This window comes from Helianthus annuus, chromosome 3 (assembly GCF_002127325.2).
Source record: "Helianthus annuus cultivar XRQ/B chromosome 3, HanXRQr2.0-SUNRISE, whole genome shotgun sequence".
NCBI lineage: Eukaryota > Viridiplantae > Streptophyta > Magnoliopsida > Asterales > Asteraceae > Helianthus > Helianthus annuus.
In genome coordinates, this window is record NC_035435.2 from 2,038,947 (window position 1) to 2,058,653 (window position 19,707).

The 19,707-nt window shown below is 35.3% G+C and overlaps 1 protein-coding gene across 1 annotated transcript; it reads left to right on the forward strand.

Annotated features, from left to right (window-relative positions):
• The first annotated feature begins 1,183 nt into the window (after positions 1–1,183).
• Positions 1,184–10,444, forward strand: LOC110928409 (extensin-like). Its single transcript, XM_022171424.1, has 2 exons — positions 1,184–1,773; positions 10,174–10,444. Exons 1-2 carry the CDS (start codon positions 1,184–1,186, stop codon positions 10,442–10,444), a joined length of 861 nt encoding a protein of 286 aa, XP_022027116.1.
• The last annotated feature ends 9,263 nt before the right edge of the window (positions 10,445–19,707 follow it).

Here is a 19,707-nt window from a genome sequence, read left to right on the forward strand (position 1 = left end):
ATTAAAAGAGTAAACTTCCGTTTTGCTCCCTGTGGTTTGGTCACTTTAACGGTTTTGCTCCAAACCTTTAAAAATAGCCATTTTACTCCCTGATGTTTCGGTTTTTCTGCCAGTTTGCTCCCCGCCTCTAACTCCATCCAAATTGTTTGTTTTTCCATTTTGCTCCCCGCAGGGAGCAAACTGGCAACAAAACCAAAACATCAGGGAGCAAACTGGCAACAAAACCAAAACATCAGGGAGCAAACTGGCAACAAAACCAAAACATCAGGGAGTAAAATGACTATTTTTAAAGGTTTGGGGCAAAACCATTAAAGTGACCAAACCACATGGAGCAAAACGGAAGTTTACTCTAATTAAAAATTAGTACTAACAAGTTAGGGGTAATTTTGTAAAATTGCTAGTCATTTGACCATTTTCAATTAAATACAAATTCCACCAAGGTTTTTTAAACTAAGATAACTTTTATATACTTCATTATTTTTTTTTAAATATACCATAATATCAAGTATTTTTTTATCTTTAATATGAGTACCATATTACTATACATTTTTTTATTTATAAAAGTAACTTTTAAAAAGTTACCAAAAGTTGTTTTATAATTGTGCTGATAATGTGTTAATTACAATATAATACAAACGAACACCAAAAGTAGATATAATCAGCACATCTGATGTGCTGATAATGGAGAACGATTGAGGATGTTGTGCTAATGTCGTTTATGTTGAAAAGATTGAGTACGATGTGCTGATAATGGAGAACGATTAAGGATGTTATGCTAATTATATAATGTTTTGCTGATTATATTTTTTGTGGTGATTCCTACAGGTTGGTTCGATCATGGAGAGTTACTAGATCATGGATATGTTAAAAAATTCAAACTTTGATTTGAATTAAACTTGCATGAATTTAGGGATGTTTTAATAATTATTTTTAATTAGTTATAAATAAATATGGTGAAAAGGTCTAAATTACCCTTTAACTAATTTTTTATTGGGAGACACTTGTCAATTATGTGTTGGTTTTTACGGTTCTTACAAACATAAGTGTTTGTATTTGATCCCATTCCTATAACCTTCGTCACCAACACCTAATACCACTTCCACTACTAGCCACCCACCGCTGCCACCGACACAACCCGCAGCAACACTACGCTGTCGCCCACCGACCACGACCATCATCGACCATGCCGCTACCACCCGACATCACTACCCGCCACCGAACACCAGCATTATCACCACCTGCCGCCGCCACCACCATCGACAAGCGAACACCATCGACTTCCGCCGCCAGCCTCCACCACCGAACATTGGCGTCACCACTGGCCACCGAACACCACCGCCACCACCCACCGTCGTCACCACCTTCCGCCACCGCCGACCACCACCATCGAACACCAGAGTCGTCACTGCCACCACCTGCCGGCGCCACTGAACACCGACACCACCGCCACCAACCACCGTCGCCACAACCCGTCATCGTCGCCACCAAAACCGTCAACACCGCCAGCCATGGCCACCACCACCGACCACCGACCACCTTTGTCGCCACCCACCACCGCCGCCACCATCCTCCACCGAATCACCACCAACCACCGGCACTCTCCGACACCGAACACTATCGTCGTCGCCGCCGCCACCCGCCGCTCCACCCAGCGCCACCACCCACTGCCACCACTGCCGCCACCCACAACCGTCAACAATCACCGATTTTATTTCTTCTTCTTTTCCTGCCTACCAAACAACACAAGTTAATGATTCTTTCCATTCCTACATGGTAACCAAACAAGACCATGAAATGGTAATGATCAATTTCATTGCTTTGCCTATTTCATTATATCGTCCATTCTATTCCCTCATTCATTTCATTACCCCACGCCAAACAGAACAAACAAAATGTCACTTTTACGAAAAATCAAGAAAGATTTTTTTTTAAATATTAAATTGTAAAACTTATTGAACGCATTTAACGAGTAAAAGAAGTTTATACGTAAAAACATAGAGTTAACTACATTATAACCATTACAAACGAGTCAATGAAACACATTTAACGAGTAAAAGAAGTTTATACGTAAAAACATAGAGTTACCTACATTATAACCATTACAAACGAGTCAAATAAGTTTGGACTTAAAAACATAGAGTTAACTACATTATAACCATTACAACAAATTTATAAAAGCATACTTAAAAACATTGAGATTAAACAATTTTTATCATCAGGGACACATATAACACATAAACAATTCTATGTAAAAAAAAACTGTAAAAAAGTCATAATTGATAATACACATATACGAATTGAATTGTTGATGTAGTATGTATCACAATTAAAAACAAAATGTACAAATATTTATATAGTTATACCAGTCCTCTAGTAATCTTTGATTGTGTATTAAACATTTAATTGTCTCTATTTATCATTACGACAAATCTAGAAAATCTTCATTGTATACAAATCAGTGGCGGACCCAGGAATTTTTCCATTGAGGTGCGAAACATTTTTAAAAATTTTAGGCACCTAGGTATATAAGTAAAAAAATCGGTTCGTATCGGGTCGGGTCATGTAAAACAAACGAACATCAAACTAAATTTATATAATCATAAAAAATATGTCAAACCTTGTTACAAACATAATTAAAACGTCGAACGCCCTACGGGTTTTCTTTTTTGAAATCTATCCAAAACATCATCTAAAACTAATTTCTTAAGCAATTCTTTCTCTATATAACATAATGTTTCAAATTTAATTTTAATTTTCAACTATTCAAGCCCTAGAAATCATAACGTAAGTTGTAATCACCCTAAAAATACATAAACAACATAATCACCCTAAAATATATAAACAACATAATCACCCTAAAAATCATCTAAACAACCATAAACAACGTCAAAACACACAAAATTTCAACCCTATTTAACAACTTTATTATCCTTTTTTCTCCTATAACATCAACCAAAATCATCAAAATAACAAAGAAACTTACCCGTGTTCGGATTCCGGTTAGATTTGGTGTCAAACGACGGTGGTATGGTGGCTGATTACGGTGGTCGCCGGCTGCCGGACTGTTGTCGCTGGGTGATGTTGTTCGTTGGCAGTGCAGGGACGCAAGAGAGAGAGAGAGAGAGAGAGAGAGAGAGAGAGCGGGAGAGAATTTCTAAACGTTTTGGGCTTTAATTATTTTATAATAGTTTGAAATATTGTTGGGTTCGGTTAATGGGCTAAAACTTAGTGGGCTAGTTAGTTAGGAATTATAAGTGGGTAAAGGTATGGGTATTTGAGTTTAGTTAGTTAGGTATTAAAAGTTATATAATTTAGGTAGTATTTTTTTTTTAAAAAAAATAGAAATTTACTAAAAAAAATTTAAAATATAAATTGATAACACTTTTTACCTAAGGGGTGCGGACGAAAAATTTCAAGGGTGCGGTCGAAAAATTCCAAGAGGTGCGGACGAAAAATTCCAAGGGATGCGGACGGGATTTTCGACGGAACTTAGCACTAAATATTTTTTCCCCGGGGTGCGCACGCCCACCTTAGGCTGGGCTTGGGTCCGCCCCTGATACAAATACATAAAAAATAAATTCTTTTGGTGACAAATATATAAAAATAGGTACGTAAAAATATTTCCAAGAGTAAAAGTGTTAGAAAATAGTAGATGGGTGTGGGGGTGGAAGCAGAGGCATGATCTAAGTGGCAGTCAAATGACGCCGTGGAACACCGCCCCTGCTCAGCACGAAAACGACGTAAAGGTGGCAGGACTCCCACGCAGTGGAAAAGGTTTGTGTGGGCGGTGGCTCATTTTTTTAAATTGGTGTAAAACTCGGATGTGAAAAACGAAACCACACCCACAATACGTAAAGACTGTATGAATATGATATAACACCAAAGTGCAATCTTCATGAGGTATAAAAAATAAGACCATACCCTATAATCTTATAAGAGTTGTCACACCCCAATTGATGTCAGAAACATCGGAGTGAGATGAAACGAAATTATTCGAGACTTCATATCATACCAATTATGACAATAATTTAAGTAAACAATATTTCATTTCATACTAAACTGATATACATTGTCTTGAAATGGAAAATACAACATTTTGCAACTTGAACATAAACAAACGAAAGGATATACATAACTTAAATATTGAGTGTGTTTCTAATCCACCTTAAGTAGATTCGCGTGCATCAAGCTATTTTCCTGCAACATATATTAAAGTGTCCGTCAACACAATAGGTCGGTGAACATACAAGTTTGGTTTTACATAGCATATAATAAAAAGGTTCTCAAATCCAACATGACAATTCGTATACTAAGTTAAATTATATACTAGCATGCACAACCTAAGTATCAAACTAAAGATTGCACGAGTGTAATCTTGTCAACAAGTTAACAAGATCATTAAGATTGAATGCTTAACATAGACCACGAAAATGGGTGGTGTGCTATTCCTATAGTGCTATACATGTTAAGGTAGGCAAACAAAGTTAATGACAAGTAGTTGCATGAATGAATATCTAGTATAGATAACCAAAGTATAACAAATAGCATGTTTGGTAGATTGAGTGATTTCATAAGTTTGATAGTGTGCATATGTGAGTTTGTTATATTATACATGTTACACCCAAAAAGTGATTAAAGCGCAAAAGGGATTTCGAGTATACTCACGGTTTGCAAAGCTTTCACGAACGTGAGTTGATGAGACTTGAAGATTTGGATACCGAAGTTACCCTATAATACGAAACGAAGGTGTATGAGTTCATGGGATTTTTGATGGATTTGGATTCGGGATTTTAATTACTAGAAAGTATGTATACAAGAAAATTACATCTTGTCTGGACACTCAAATGTAACACTATATATTAGTGTGCTTTCATGGTTACCAAATCACCATTGGAATTCAATTTGAGAAATCAAGAACATTGATGATATCTACACTAACTCATAACATTCAACCATGATTTGGTTGATGTTATGGTTCCGTTTGTAATATATAAAGTTAGTAGTCCAATGTTAGGTTAGTCAAACATGGTCATGTAAAGGTAGGATTAAAATCCCCAAACCTTGTGGATTCACCAAAACACAAATCATTTCAATGATGATTCGGATGGTCATGAATGAATGATAAGAATATAATGAAATCCTCTAATTCACCAAAACAACCAAGTGAGTTAAACTAGACGAGTGTATTTCAAACATGGATACTGTTTGAAGACTTGGTGTAGTTTGTTCACTTTGATTACTTGAAAGTTGTTTGGTGACTTAGATGGTGTGAAAGTAAGCTAATCAACTAAGTAATCTAGTGAGGTAAGTAGAGTCCAAGTTGTGGAAACAATGTTCCAATGCTCACACCTTCACCATAACTCAAATCTTTTAGTATTGAAGGTTGGAGACTTGGTTTGGTTTACCTCATCTTAGAGCTTACTTAGGATCTTTATGTATAAAAGAAAGGAGGTGTTTGAACCTCATAATTTCTGGAAAAACACCTTAACTCAAGCCCCTTAATATGTAGATTAGCTGGGGACAAGGTTTGGTACAAGTTCATCCAAGAAAGATAAGTAAAAGTTGAAGTAAGTTTGAAAGTTTAACAAAACAGTAAACTATCCTACTTTGGGCCTCAACAATGGTGATGTACCACCTTTGTTTACCTTAGTAAACATTGGGTAACATCTCTAGAGGCTGTCCAAGTAAGAATAGAGCAAGAAACAAGAAGAAAAGGTTGAAGAAGCGAGTCAAAATTCACAAGTTTGAGCTTGTAGTAATCGGCCCAAAGTTGGAGTTCTTGAAGGTTCTTGAGTGTTTGAGAGTGATATGGAGTTGTGGAAAGTGAAAACATGTTAGAGGAGACTTGGTTTTATTAAGGGGGATTAGGGTTTGGGTTTAAAGGAGGTTGGAAAGTAATTAGAGGTGAAAGGTGGTAGAAAAAGGTCCAATCTACGAGTAAAACAAATTTCTACTCGTCATACATGACTTGCGGAGCGTAAGCCTGTGCCTTGCGGTCCGTAAGGCATGTCAAAGTTAAAAAAATGTATACTAGCCCGCGTTGTTTGGTGGTTTGTTCATTTATGCAATATCTTTGATATGTTAAGTGTTTTAGGGCATTTTAAGGCATGTATAAGCATGTGTATAGTATGAATGTGTATGAATAATATTCCGAACATAAGATAGCATAAAGTGTAGTTCGGTTTTGCATATAAAATGCGTATTCGTGATTAATTAAGTATCGTGTAAGTATGAATAAGATGAAATTTCCATTATGATCAAAGTCTTGAGATTACAAAGATCAAAAATAAATACGAATACAAGCTTTCTAAAAATAGAAAGTGTGAAATACAAAACGTTGCAAGAGTACATATAAATTTGTAACACCTCGAAATTTTGCGTCCAATAATGTATTGACACGTGTCATAGGTTTACACGTGGTAATAAATGCTAAACAAGGACTAAAGTTGACAAACATAGAAAGTATGTGAATCCAAGGGTTCAAAATGTCAACGAGGGATAAATATACTGTACAGTAACCCTAAATGATGCTCGTACCTTCAAACGAATGAATCATGGATCGTACGGGACGAAATGCGGAAGAAAGTGAGAAGATTACAAACTACAGGGGTTAAATGTGTCAACATGTTTAAATTATACCTCTGAGTGGCCCTTTAACGAACCCGAGACTTTGTAACAGTAAATTACGCTCACTAGAATGTACGAGATAAATTTCGCAAGGTTCCGTTTTAAAACGAGAAAGTTATGATCGAATTCGTATGCGAGGGGTTAAAAGCGTCAACTTTGAAAGTTAGGACTTTTCGGGTAGTAATAAACTAACCGAGGACTTAACGGCGCGGGTAAAAGTCACGGGGCCCTTGTGCGTAAATAAACGAGGCCCAAAGTGCAAAGTTACCCCTTCGAATCGCCAAAGGCCGGTGCAATAATTAAAAAGATTTGAAAATCTTGAAAAACAGGTCTCAGGCGGGCCGCGTTAAAGAAACAAGGGACTTTACGCGGGCCGCGAGCACAGGAAAGATATGGGCTCTGACATATGGATTCAGGCGGGCCGCGTAAAAGTTAAGTAATCTCTTACGCGGGCCGCGTCAATGCCCCAGATGCAGAAAAGTCGGACAGAAGCACTGTTGAGTGTTTTAACCGACTTATTGAGCAATAATGAGAGCATGGGCGCCCCCTAAACGTCCCCTAGCACTCAGTGACACATGTTGGTGATCCAATAACACTTGTAGGCCTTGTTGTGATGATCTTATGCATCCTAAACTAGTATAAAAGGACCTTATGTAGCAACATTGTTCTTCACACCTTCAACTGCTTTCTTGATCACTTCTGGAGCTCAAGAACTCTCACTACTCATCCCTGGTCGTGCATAGGACTCTTGTAAGTGTGCTCCACCCTTTCTTGGTTAAGTTTTGCTTAGATATAGCTTAAAAGTCAATCCGTCGTAATTAACGATTGACTTAACGGTTAATCACAAATGGTCCAGTGATTAGCCGAATCAAAGGTAGTTATATGTTGGTAATCATGTAGGCTTTAAACCCCTAAAAGGGCACCCTCTGATTCCCACTCTAACTAGTCCAAATGTCGAGTCAAACTCGCTTAGAAAAAGTCAACAGAATGCTAACTTTCGATTTTATGCATAATCAGTAATGTAGATGGCGTGTAACCTGTTTTGACATTCATAAAACATGATAATAAGTATTATAATTGGTCTAAGCTTGTTTGATCCGACCATTTACTGTTTTGACCCGGTTCGGAACCGAAAGTAGCAAAACTTTGACCTTTGCTTTGACTTCAGTTCTGGCCCATTATGGTATGATTTAGATATGCCTTAGGACACTCTTAGGACCAGGTTACATGATGGTATAACCATCTGTGACCGGTTCGTTGTTTGTCCGAGTCTTTTGCACATTTCCGTTAAATGCTTAAAAGTTGACCATAACGCCCTTTTTACTTTAAAACGAGAATTTTGGACAGGTAAAAGGACAATAACCTTAGTTACTGATTTCTAAGCATGTCCCTAAAATTTCATGTCAATCCGAGGTCTAGAATAGGAGTTATGCTAAATAGCGTAATTACGGAAACTTTAGTAATTAAACGGCGCAATTAGCATAAAGCCTATCTAAACCCAAATTTCGACACCAAACCTTTTACACACTGATGTAAAATAATATTTTGGGATTTTTAAATATTTTTAATTATTTTTAACCTGCTCATAACCTACGGTTATGGCATTGATTCGGTAAATACCGAATATACCCCTTTTCGGACATAACTTGAGTTCTACATGGTATTTTAACCCGATTCTAGTTGCTACTGATTTTAAATAATAAATAAAGTATTTTGAATTTTATAAACTGTTCGGAAAACTCAGATTTCCTGTAGAACTCGGAAACCTCTTTTATAATCTTTAAAATGACCGAGATACCCCTACGGGGCGAATATTGGGATTAAACTCATTATGGGCATATTGGAAGGTATCCTACTGATACCACAACCTCTTTAGAGCATATTAACTTAGGAAACCTGTGTAGGACTCTTACGGTTCCCGATACGCCTTTTACGCGTACGGTTGGGTTTATGTAACTAGTTTACATAAACTAGCCGAAACGGGTCAAACCTTATCGTTTTTACTTCAAAATCCAGAGTGTGGTTATATTACCCATATGAAACAAGTCTTCAAACTTGTTGGGTCTAAACCACATTCCATTCCCGGTTTTCGCCTTTCACGCGATTAAACCGTAATTATCCTTTGAAACTGACCGGTCTAAGCTAAGGCTAAATTAAAGACCCGTTAGGATTCTAATAGGTTGTTATAAACCTTCGTTCCAGAATAGGAGACCAGTAAAATATACTTGCATTTGTTTATTGAGGTTATTACTTGCTCAGGTAAATACTTTTAACTTATTTTCCGTTATACGGGTTTGGGTTACGGTATATAAAATACCGCTTGGTCGGGCAATTGACCCTAACTCATTAGTAGTTGGGTATTATCAATGTGACCCGTTTAAAAATTTGTTTTGTTGGCTTTACGCCTTTGGGAGCTTAATGACCATGTCCCGGATATCCTTGGCATCATTTTACGAAATGGCCACGACTTCGACACGCGGGTGTAGGCGTACACCCGACAATGTGTCTATATTTATAAAGGTATAACCGTTGGTTTTCCCGCCACGGCTTTATGCTTTGTGGCGTGTCTATTAACCTTAAACCCGGCACGACCCGGGCGACTGAACGCATAGTGAACATGTAATTCTTTTACAAGATTAAATTTGATTAATTATCCCAAGTTAAAAAGAGTTTGTGCCTTGTGAATTCAAATCAATTTCATTAAACCTTTTTACAAAAGTGTCGGTTGAATGTATTTACCAGTGTAAACTGACGTATTTTCCTCAAAAAGATTAAATGCATGTTCTACACGAAATAGGCTGGCCACTCCTTAACATCGTTAGAGTCTCGCAAACTTGGGATGCCACTATCTGTTGAACAATATTTCTATTTTATTTTTGACCCCCTGTGGATTTATTTCGACTACTTGTGATACTTGGATATTACATTTGATGGTTGAAATATATCTATCTTTATGCTTCCGCTGTGCATTTAAATATTGTGTGGTTTGACTATATTGTTGCCAACTACGTCACGGTAATCCCCCACCGGGCCCACCGGTGAAACACGTGGAAATCGGGGTGTGACAAAATTTGAATATAATAAATAGAAATTCATGAGGTATAAAAAGAGTTAAATGCCTGGTTGGTCCTTGTGGTTTGCCATTTTTGCAGACTTGGTCCTTAGGGTTCAATAATTACACAGGGTCCTAGTAGTTGTAATTTTTAAACACGGTTGATCCTTATCACTAACCTAAGTTAAATATCTCAGTTAAGTGTGTATGAGATGTCTAGTTTACCCCCAAGTTTAAAAAAAACAAATAAAAGTAAGTGATCCCATCTCACCATTCTTCTTCTTCCCCACTCCACCACCCACCCCCACCACTTCTTCTACCCCAAACCACCACTGAACACCCACCATACAATTGCGGTCTTTGCTTGAAGATTTACACCGGCAACTGATACAAGTGGCTATAAACATATAAGATATTTTCAGTAACTACAACGGTAAAGAACTTGTATTTGCAAAGTCCAATTGTTGTATTCTATTGTAACAATTCATCTTCAGCGATTACAATTATGTGATTTCTGTACACCCACTCAACCACCCTCCTCCACCAGTGTACACCCACACCACCTTCTCCCCTCCACCACCATACACCCACCACCGTCTCTGCTCCACCACCGTACACCCACACAACCGTCTCCCCTCCACCACCATACACTCACATCATTGTCTCTCCTCCACCACCATACACCCACCACCACCGTACACTCACATCACCGTCTCTCCTCCACCACCACCGATCTTGCTACGACCACCTCAACACCATTCATGAAAACCAGCCATCACCACTGAATCTACTATGTCGTTTCTTAGTGGGTGTTTGGAATTCCTTCTCAAAAATGACTATTAACTTATATAAGTCATAAGTGAGAAGTTAGAGATCCTGACTTCTCAAAAATGACTTCTCAACACACAAAACCCTCCAAAATAAGCTAACCCAAACACTCAAAAAACAACTTATTAACTTTTATAAGTCATAAGTTGTTCCAAAATAAGCTAACCCAAACACCCCCTTAGAGAAAGAAATATGAGAGGGATGAGGGAATGAATAAGGTTTGGTGATGTGTGGTAGGGTTTTTGAGGTAAAGAGAAACATAGGAGTGGGATCTGTGGGCTGGCAATTGGGTACCTGTTAAGACACGATTAGACCTGTTTGACTGAAAAATACACCCTTTGACTTTTTTAATTTTTAAAATAATTAAAATTACAATGTTAGGATCTATCATTTATTCATCTTTGTACATAAAACATAAAAATGTTTTATAAACATGAGGTAGAAAGTAGTTAAACGAGTCGTAATCATGTTTGAAACTTATGCTGTGCGCGCCGTCAGAAACCTGTTAAACCTGTTAAGACACGATTTGCCAGCGTTAGCTTTTATTTTTATTTGAGTAAAGTGATAAAATGGTCACTGAGGTTTCGTCACCTTTTCCACTTTAGTTCAAAACTCAAATCTTTTGAATCCGTGCCCTTGTGGTTTCAATTTTGTTGCCATTTTCATCCAAAATCAAAATCTGGTCAGATTTTTCAGTTAACATCAAGTTATTCTGTCTTTTTCTTCCCTTTTATTGAAGGGCAAAATGGTTATATTTTTTAAATTTGTTATAATAAAACCTTAAAAACTGGATATTAACTGAAAAATCTGACCAGATTTTGATATTGTTTGAAAATGACAACAAAATTGAAAACACAGGGAGTGACAAAAGTGATCAAACCTCAGGGACCATTTTGGCGGTTTACTCTTTTTATTTTTTATAATTTTCAGGGGTAAAATTGACATTTCAAACACACTTAACTGAGATATATAACTTAGGTTAGTAATAAGGATCAACCGTGTTTAAAAATTGTAATTACTATGACCAACTCTGTAATTATTAAACCATTGAGACTAAATCTGCAAAAATGAAAAATCATAAGTACCAACTAGGCATTTAACTCTATAAAAAATGAAATAATACCCTTTAATCTTTTATAGAGTACATACAATATAATAAATAGAAAATATTGTTTGAATATAATAAATAGAAAATACTGTTATGGTTGGAAAAAAATTACGCATGCTTAATAGACAATAAAATCCTTGAGATGGATTTAATCTTCCCATCCTTGGATGAGAAAAGATTTGCACATGTTGAAATTGAAATAACAAGTCATTTTTGTGGATGGCATGTGTGTAAAAAATGATCATCATATTATTCCTGTAAAGAATTGCTAATGAAAAGAAACAATCAATCAATCATGCGAATATCTCCTTTTCCTTCTCTCTCTATATAGAGGCACAAACTATACATGTGTCTATGTCATGCGGGAGAGAACGTAAACAGTAAACACAGATACCATTAATCACGTAAACGTATTGTTTAAAAAAGACTTATACTATACTCAAACTAAAGAACAAAATGTTTTTCTAGGTGTAACTTTTTTGAAAGATATTAACAAATGAAAAAAGTTATGGTTGTTTAAAAATTGTAAGAAAGATTCATTTTAGGGTAAACTACAATTTTCATCATTTATGTTTATATCGAATTGCAACAGATAGCCTTTAACTTCAATAATTACAGTCGCAATCATTTATTTGGAAAACCCATTACACTATACGTCCTTTAACCCTAACAAGGTCAAAATTTCCAGTTAAGAATGACATATGCCTTGCACATGAGGGTAGAATGTTAATTTTACTCATTTATTTATCTAAAAAATTTAAAGAATTAAAACAAATCGGATTTAAAAACCTACCATCCAAAACAACCCCCACTCCCACTGCACTCCCACTGCCACCACCACCACAATGGTTGTAGGTTTTAAAACGCGGAATACTAGCACTTTGTCACAGGTGCAAGTTGTTAGGGGTTTCAGTTTTTAATTATTGTTAAAAAATTCCAACGATTCCCTTCATCCCCAAATCAGTTTTTCTAAAAGAACCCTAGATCCTATCATCACAAAGCTAACAATGATACAATTATGATATACTGAAATTTGTTTGGGGGGGTTTTGATCTACACATGAAGACGATCAGAAAGAATATATATATATATATATATATATATATACACACACACACACACTTACAGGTTGCAAAGCTAGAGCGTGAATTGAATAAATCCGGTGAGAACGAAAACTCTGGTGAAGCTCTAGTGAAAACAGATTGTCGGCAATGCAGAAAATCGAAATATCATGAGAAGGTGAAGGGCTGAATGCTGATCGGGGTCTTATTTATATACAGAAGAAAGAGAATTCGAAAATGTAGGGATTTGATTTACAGTTTCCTATTTCGCAAGAGATTGCTCGAGACATCATAACACTAGTATTCGTGACAAGTATTTAAATATTTAAATTTCATTTCATCTCTAAAGAGTCAATTACAAAGATGGAAATTAAATACAACAACATGAATAAAGAAAATACAATACAATAAGTGTACAAAATTTAAAGTGGGTATCTAGGCATCCTACTAGATTCCATGCATCATCAACATCATCGTTAAACCTGCAACATGTTTTAAAAGTGTAGTTCAATACAAAAGTATTGGCGAGTATGCAAGTTTTGTGTAGTAGCATATAAATGTAAAAATGATAATGGACAATCCACATGGCAAACCTAGTTATCAAGATTAACATATAAACTGGCATGCGATTTACAAGTCAACCCTCTGTTTACGCAAGTATGAATGAATAAACCTAACATGACCTCTCGTTCATGGGTGGTGCGTTACTCCTATAGCGCTATACATGTTAAGTGGAGGCTCGTACGAAGCTAATGACAAGTTCATCACATAAGAATCACCCAGAAAACACGAATCAAGCATAACGAATAGTAAGGATGTATTGGATTGTTTGTTTGTATATTTGCATAAGAATATGTATACTAAGTGTGTTTTGTATATGAAAACATGTTAACCCCAAAAGTGTGAAAACGGTAAAATGGGTAGAGTATACTCACAATATTGCTAAGTATTTCGATTATCCAAGTGTTGACGAGTTAATGGGATTAGGAGATTGAAGGTGTTCGGATTGGAGTTCAAGGAATATTTAGAGTTGGAATTTAGGTAAGTAAAATACACCAAAAGTATGTATACAAGAAAAATAATCATCTAGCACTTAATACTCGTTTTTGACACTATGAAAACCCATAAGGTTTAGAACGATTTCATATGTTTAATACCTATTAGAATCGTAACGAAAACTAGGTCCTTAGATGATGTAACTTAGTATTTTGACAAATAATCATTATATTATCATCAAAGGTTCGGTTACTATAGACATTATATATTATATATAGTATATATCGTAAGTTTAGTCCACTAATATAACAAGATTATCATAGAAGTCATGCATAGAGGTAGGAAGATAAATCTTCCATTTAAAACCTCTTTTGTATTCACCAATGCACAAGTTGTCATGAGACAACAAGGATGGTCATGAATGGATTATTATGGAAATGAAATACACACTAGCTAACAAGGAAAACATCAAGTGATGTGTGGATTTGTATGTAGGATAGCCCAAGCTATCCATGTAATCACACATACACAAGTTCAAGACTTGTTCATCACTCGTGGGTTAAAACCCTTTTTAAAACAGAAAGTTTTGAGGATTAAAACCTCTGGATTTGTATGTTACAACCTTGTTTTTAAGCACACATAATCATAGTCTTGATTAGTGGCATAAGGACATAGGGATGTATGAAGAAATCACAAGCTTAAGTAATTTTAACAAAGTGTTTGTACAACACAGAAAGTTTATTGCACTTTTAACCCTATTATGGTGATGTTCCATCCTTGGTTTTCCATGGAAAACATGTGGAAACATACCTAAGGTTGTTCCAAGTGCTAAGAAGCAAGAAGTAATGGAAAAGATGGAAGATAAGTGAAGCTATGCTCACTTTTGCAACTTTATACGAATCTGTCTGCTACTGATTTCTCAGCTGAATTTAGAGCGTTTGAGACTGAAAGTGAGGTGTTTGCAAAGTGGAAAATGTGTGGGAATGGGTTGGGTTTTATAGGGAATGATTAGGGTTGAGTAGTTGGTCATTTAATGGAAGAAGCACAAGTATACTAGCACAAATTCGGCCAATCCATGAAGTTGGTCACTTTTTCTGCGGATCTGAGCCTCTGGCGGGGTGTGAGCCATATGGGGGTGTGGGTCGCGGCCCGCGAGCCACCCTGGCTGGGCATTTTGTTTGTTATTTTGACAAGTTTAGTCCCTTTAGTTTCATTGTTGAGTGTTTTAAGGTGTTTTATGTATAAAAGGCAATGTGTATGGGTATAATATGCAACTCGAGCATAAAAATAAATATAAAAAAAATATGAACAAGTATGTTTGTCGAGATTAAGTATCGTATACACATGAATTGAGTAGGTATGACGTGTATCTGTAAGTTTAATGCATTTTGCAAGAATTACGAATAAGGTACCACGTGTAAAATAAATTCAAATGTATGAACGTGTATTAATATGTAGAACATGAATTTAACGAATTACGAATTTTGTTTATGATTCAAGTCTCGGATTTTACAATGATGCAACGAAAGGACGATTACAAGGAATACAATATTTCCAAAAATAAGAACACGAACAATGCTTTCTAATTAAGGAAAGTACGAAACGCGGGGCGTTACAGTCACTTCCTCCTTCCACCAACTATTACACATTTGCTTATAAACAGATTCCAAACTCGGTAAGCGGTTTCTCAAGAACTGCGTTAGTTCCTTCTATTTCATAACTTGGTGTCCTTGCTACTTTGATTCAGCGTGTCATACCTTTTATCAAAGAAGTACTAGTAGCAACCCTATTTATACCACTTTCTTCACTATCGTCGTTTGAATAACTTACCTATATACGATCCCGAGACCGAATCATAGTCCTCCATCTGAACTATCTAAACTATTACCTTCTGGTGTGTTGATTCCATTTGAACTTTTGCTTCCACCTAAGATTGTTGATTACGAACCGATCAACAACTATCATTGTCGTTTTGATTAGTAGATGTCCCCGTGAACCGTTTGGCGGGAAGTTCGTTTATATCTGTTCGTTTAATAAACGAGCGAACATGAACAAGAAATCTCGTTTGATTAGTTAAATGAACAAACATGAATAAAGGCCTTGTCCGTTCATTTGCGTTTGTGAACGTTCGGTAAGGTGTTCGTGAACGTGTTTGTGAACATTCATTCATTTGCGTTCGTGTATGTTTTTATGTTTGTGTTTAATTTAAAGATTATGTACTTTCATATATTTTATCTATACTTTTTATATTATTTAATTTTTATTTATTTTATTACCCTAACAATCAAATAAAGAAAACCTATTTCTACCTTGTTTATACACCATTTCCCTTTCCTTTTATTTATATCGACTAATAGGATCAAAATCCATTCCACAATTAAGGCGTCAAGTTCTAGTGCTACTCTCTGGGCCATCCATGTTTAGCCTTCGTCATGTTCGCCAAATTTATTTGTGTTCGTGAACCGTTCGTGAACACGCTCATTTCCTTAATGAACGAACACGAACATAAAATCTCGTCCGGTAAGTGTTTATGAATCGTTCATGAACACATTCATTTCCTTAACGAACAAACATGAATAAGGCATTGTTCATGTTCGTCCAGTTTGTTTACAACCCTAGTCATAATATCCAACCTAACCTTTTCTTGTGATCTATCCCCATAAACATTCTAGTCTCGTACCATTGGTTACAACAAACAGATGTTGCGTAGGACTTTACTCTTCCCTCTTCCCTTTGTGGACGTGAAGATGGCGATATGGATATTAGGGGAGGGTCCTTCCACACCTCACAGTCTAAAAGAATTAAGGGGACTAGGGGTGGTTCACTAGTGATAGAATCTATCACTCCCACTATCCAATCAAGTCATGCCATGTGCACAACCAATATTCTATCACTAGTGATAGAAATGTAGGGGGGTGGTATCACTAGTGATGGGATTCCAATGTACAAGTATTAATACCCAATGTACAAGTAATAAACATTCATTTGATAAACTTCAACGCGTGACCAGATTAACGCGTTTTCTTATTCACGCGTGGTGAATGGTAGCGGCGGCCGTGTATAACGGCGTTGTAAATTTATAACGCGTGATGGATTCTCCCACCCCGGGTTCTCTAATATGTAACATAAAACAAACAGAAAGTTTCTTAATCTTTAAAATGCATAATAGTTACAAAAAAAGAAAGGCTATGATGATTATTTATCTTCACAATTAGGCAACAATTCTTTAAGCACCAAGTATGAACACACGTGTAATGCCTATATTTCATAATTACATTGGTTTCACTTTGCACGACATACAACATCTTTAATTACTAAACAGAATCTATAATATATATTCGATAAAAAAATGAAACTATAGAAAACTAGTTGTTATAGAAATATTTTAATTTTAAATTTTCTAACATTGGAATTTTAAATATTTTTCCATTAAAGAATATAAATAAATCGTAGATGCGTCTTGCATCTGAAGTAAGAATTTAATAAGTTGTAGAGTATGCTAGTGTATATATATCATACTTCCAATATATAGTAGTGTATATCGCAATGGTGTCTTTGCTATGTATAACAAACGATAAAGCTAAAGGCCCCTTAATTTCTACATAATAATGCATTTGATGATGAACTTGTGCATCATTATGTATGCATAATGTATAGAATTATATGTATAGTTACTCATATTTGCATGTGTTTGGGATGTATGTATGTATGTGGTATGTTATTCCATGACCATGATAGATCATAAGTTGGGGACAAAAGTACAAAAAAGCAATCAAGATTCACTGGATTTTTTTAAAACTTTAAGGGTGTCACTTTGAATGATTTCCTGCAGGAAAGGGCAAAACTTTGGGAGAGGAAAAGGGACCCCTTTGTATGGTTTAAGAAGAAACAAATCTTTCACCCACCTTGTCCTTCCAATAAACAAAATCCTTTGATCCTTTGCATGCTCTAAAGTTTACAAGTGGGGACTTTTTAGGCCATTCTTACAATCTTATCCTTACCTAAACAACAAAAATTCAACAAACAAATTGCTAGGTATATATGTTAATGGTTTACTCTTGTATTAGTTTAGATGAGATTTTCTATGCTTGAAGAAACAATGAACTAGGAGTTAAATTGATATTCTTACTCGACTCGTGAATAAAAGTAAACAACAAAGAGATCAAAGGAAAATCTTGATGGCTCTTAGTTGATGGGTATCTTTCTTGATTTCTCAAAAAGGCGAATATTGTAAAATCGTCAATCACACGCATAGTACTAATAATTACGACATATCGAATATAAAATATATATATATATATATATATATATATATATATATATATATATATATATAGTAATGTATATCCATTTGTACTCTTCTTGTTATATACTATTGGACATACATAAATGTAAAGTAGTGTTATATATTTCAAGCTAAAAATGCATTCTTACTGTGTTTCAAAATCAACATTTGTACTACAATATAAGGTCATGAATTTTTTTCCTTGCTTCATATCTAAGAGTCTCGTGTCAGGGCTTGTAGCCTAGCGGTATCAAAGTGTGGAGAAATTGTGTCTTTCCCCATGGTGTGTGAGTTAGCCGGTAAAAAACGCTAGACATGTTGAAAATAATACTGTAGCCTGAAACAACTCAAAAGTTTATATTAAAAGTTTGTACAGGTCCTGATTTATGTTATAATCATAATTTTCAAAACCGGAAGCTAACATTTTAAGATATCTAATATGCTTGATCAGGAAAACAACAAAATCTTATGTAATTTATCAATTAGGTAATTCTAAAGCAAAGTTTAAAGAGCAATGGACTATAATTACACATAGATGAAAGTCAAAAGTCTAATTCATTCTTAGCTTTCATTATATGAGAATCTAAGGAAGATACATGAGCATGTGAGTAGACAATTAAGTCTTGGGATATTTGGAAAAATCATCTTCTATAATTGCATTGACTAGACTTCAATGGTTCTATACTCTATAAAAACATATAAAATAAATATTTGTCATGCATTTCCCATTTATTTAACGGAACTGTAGTTACACAATAAACATGATAAAGATGGATGGTAGTTACGTCAAGATCCTTGAAGATCCTATAGATTTCAACAATCTTAAATAGCGATTTCATGTAATCGCGTTATTTTCTTTGAATGAAATTTATTCTTTGGTCCTTCAAAAAAAAAAAAAAAAACTAATCGCGCTGTTGTATAGATTTCAACAATCTTAAATAGCGATTTCATGTAATCGCGTTATTTTCTTTGAATGAAATTTATTCTTTGGTCCTTCAAAAAAAATTAATCGTGCTGTTGTATAGATTTCAACAATCTTAAATAGCGATTTCATGTAATCGCGTTATTTTCTTTGAATGAAATTTATTCTTTGGTCCTTCAAAAAAAAAAAAAAAAAAAAAAACTAATCGCGCTGTTGTATAGATTTAAACAATCTTAAATAGCGATTTCATGTAATCGCGTTATTTTCTTTGAATAATATTTATTCTTTGGTCCTTCAAAAAAAAAAAAAACTAATCGCGCTGTTGTATCGATTTAAACAATTTTAAATATGAAAAAAAACAAAACTAAAATAACCAAACTAATTGAAAATCCATGTGATCGATTGAAATTTTTTTTTAACTAGGCCACCACTAGAAGAAACCAAGTGTTATATCTTCTTAATTTTCTATAAATATAAATAATATATAATGTTACAAAAAGTTGCAACTTTTTTTTATAAATAACATATCAGGTATAATCTTTCTCCCTTGTAAATTATCAGCCTTAGTTGCTTTTATTTGACCCAAAACCCAACTGTGTTAATTAACTAAAACATGCCTTAATTGACCCAGACCCAAAACCCTCGTTTATTCGATGAACAAGGAGATTAACCGAGCCGGCTAGCCCTATAATCGAAAAATTTAACCATTCAGTTATAAAAATCTAAAAACCGAAGACGAAGCACTGGTTATAGGTTTGGTTTTGACCCATAATCAAACCTAACCACCTATTCTCACCAAGGCTGTAAAGGGTTCGAGCTAGACGAGGC